Below are 721 nucleotides of genomic sequence, written 5' to 3' on the forward strand. Positions count from 1 at the left end.
GCGCCGGGCCATGAGGGAGACTCAACATGGCGGCGAGTCAGGCGAGCGGCAAAGAGCGCGGGGAATCCGACCCGGCCATCCCCTCGCCCTCCGCCTCGGGAAGCCGAGCCGGGCCGGCAGCACTCACTGAGAACCAGGACGGGGCGCGGGCCCATCATCGCGGCGGCTGGAGCGCTGCAGAAGCTTCTGGAGCCTCGGAACKGTCTCCTGGCGGGGCCGCCACACCGCGCACCGCTGCAGTCGATCCCGCGAGAGCGCCGCGCCCAATGGGAGGAAGCGCCGCTGCTCCTGCAGCCCCGGCGATTGCGGYGGGGAAGTGACGCCGGGCACAGGGGCGGTGCCGGCAGAGCTCCGCGGAACCGCTATGGCCGTGCTGAGCTGAGGGGAGGACCCTGCACACACGCAGAGGGGACGCGAGAGGCTCCGCGGGGCGGGCGCGGACTCGACGCTTCGCTGCCGCCTCCCTGTTGTACCTGGAAAGCACCGGGTCCGGGCGAGCTCGGCTCTGACAGGCAAACCTCAGCGGCTACAGCCCCCGGCAACACCGTGCTCTCGCACAGCCCGCGGAGTGCGGGGAGGCGGGGAAAGGACGGGCAAATGACGGGGAAATGACGGGCCCTGAGGCGGCACCGCCTGTCCCGTACCACGGGCCGCGCCCAGGTCCCGGAGCAGCACCAGCTGCTGAGTCCCTGTCCGGGGCTCAGGTCTCCTTTCCGAGCAG

At 72.0% G+C, this 721-nt stretch overlaps 1 protein-coding gene across 1 annotated transcript in view; it reads right to left on the bottom strand.

The window, feature by feature from the left end:
• The window catches only part of CCT3 (chaperonin containing TCP1 subunit 3), an 8,942-nt gene extending 8,669 nt beyond the window's left edge, over positions 1-273 (bottom strand). Inside the window, exon 1 of the mRNA XM_057388362.1 lies at positions 128-273. Within this exon, the coding sequence (XP_057244345.1) occupies positions 128-158 (31 nt within the window). The 5' untranslated portion in view covers positions 159-273. The remainder of the gene's footprint in view (positions 1-127) is intronic.
• Between the last annotated feature and the right edge of the window lie 448 nt (positions 274-721).

This window comes from Malurus melanocephalus, unplaced genomic scaffold, assembly GCF_030028575.1.
Source record: "Malurus melanocephalus ecotype Western Australia unplaced genomic scaffold, MMel_1.1 scaffold_1832, whole genome shotgun sequence".
NCBI classification, from domain to species: domain Eukaryota; kingdom Metazoa; phylum Chordata; class Aves; order Passeriformes; family Maluridae; genus Malurus; species Malurus melanocephalus.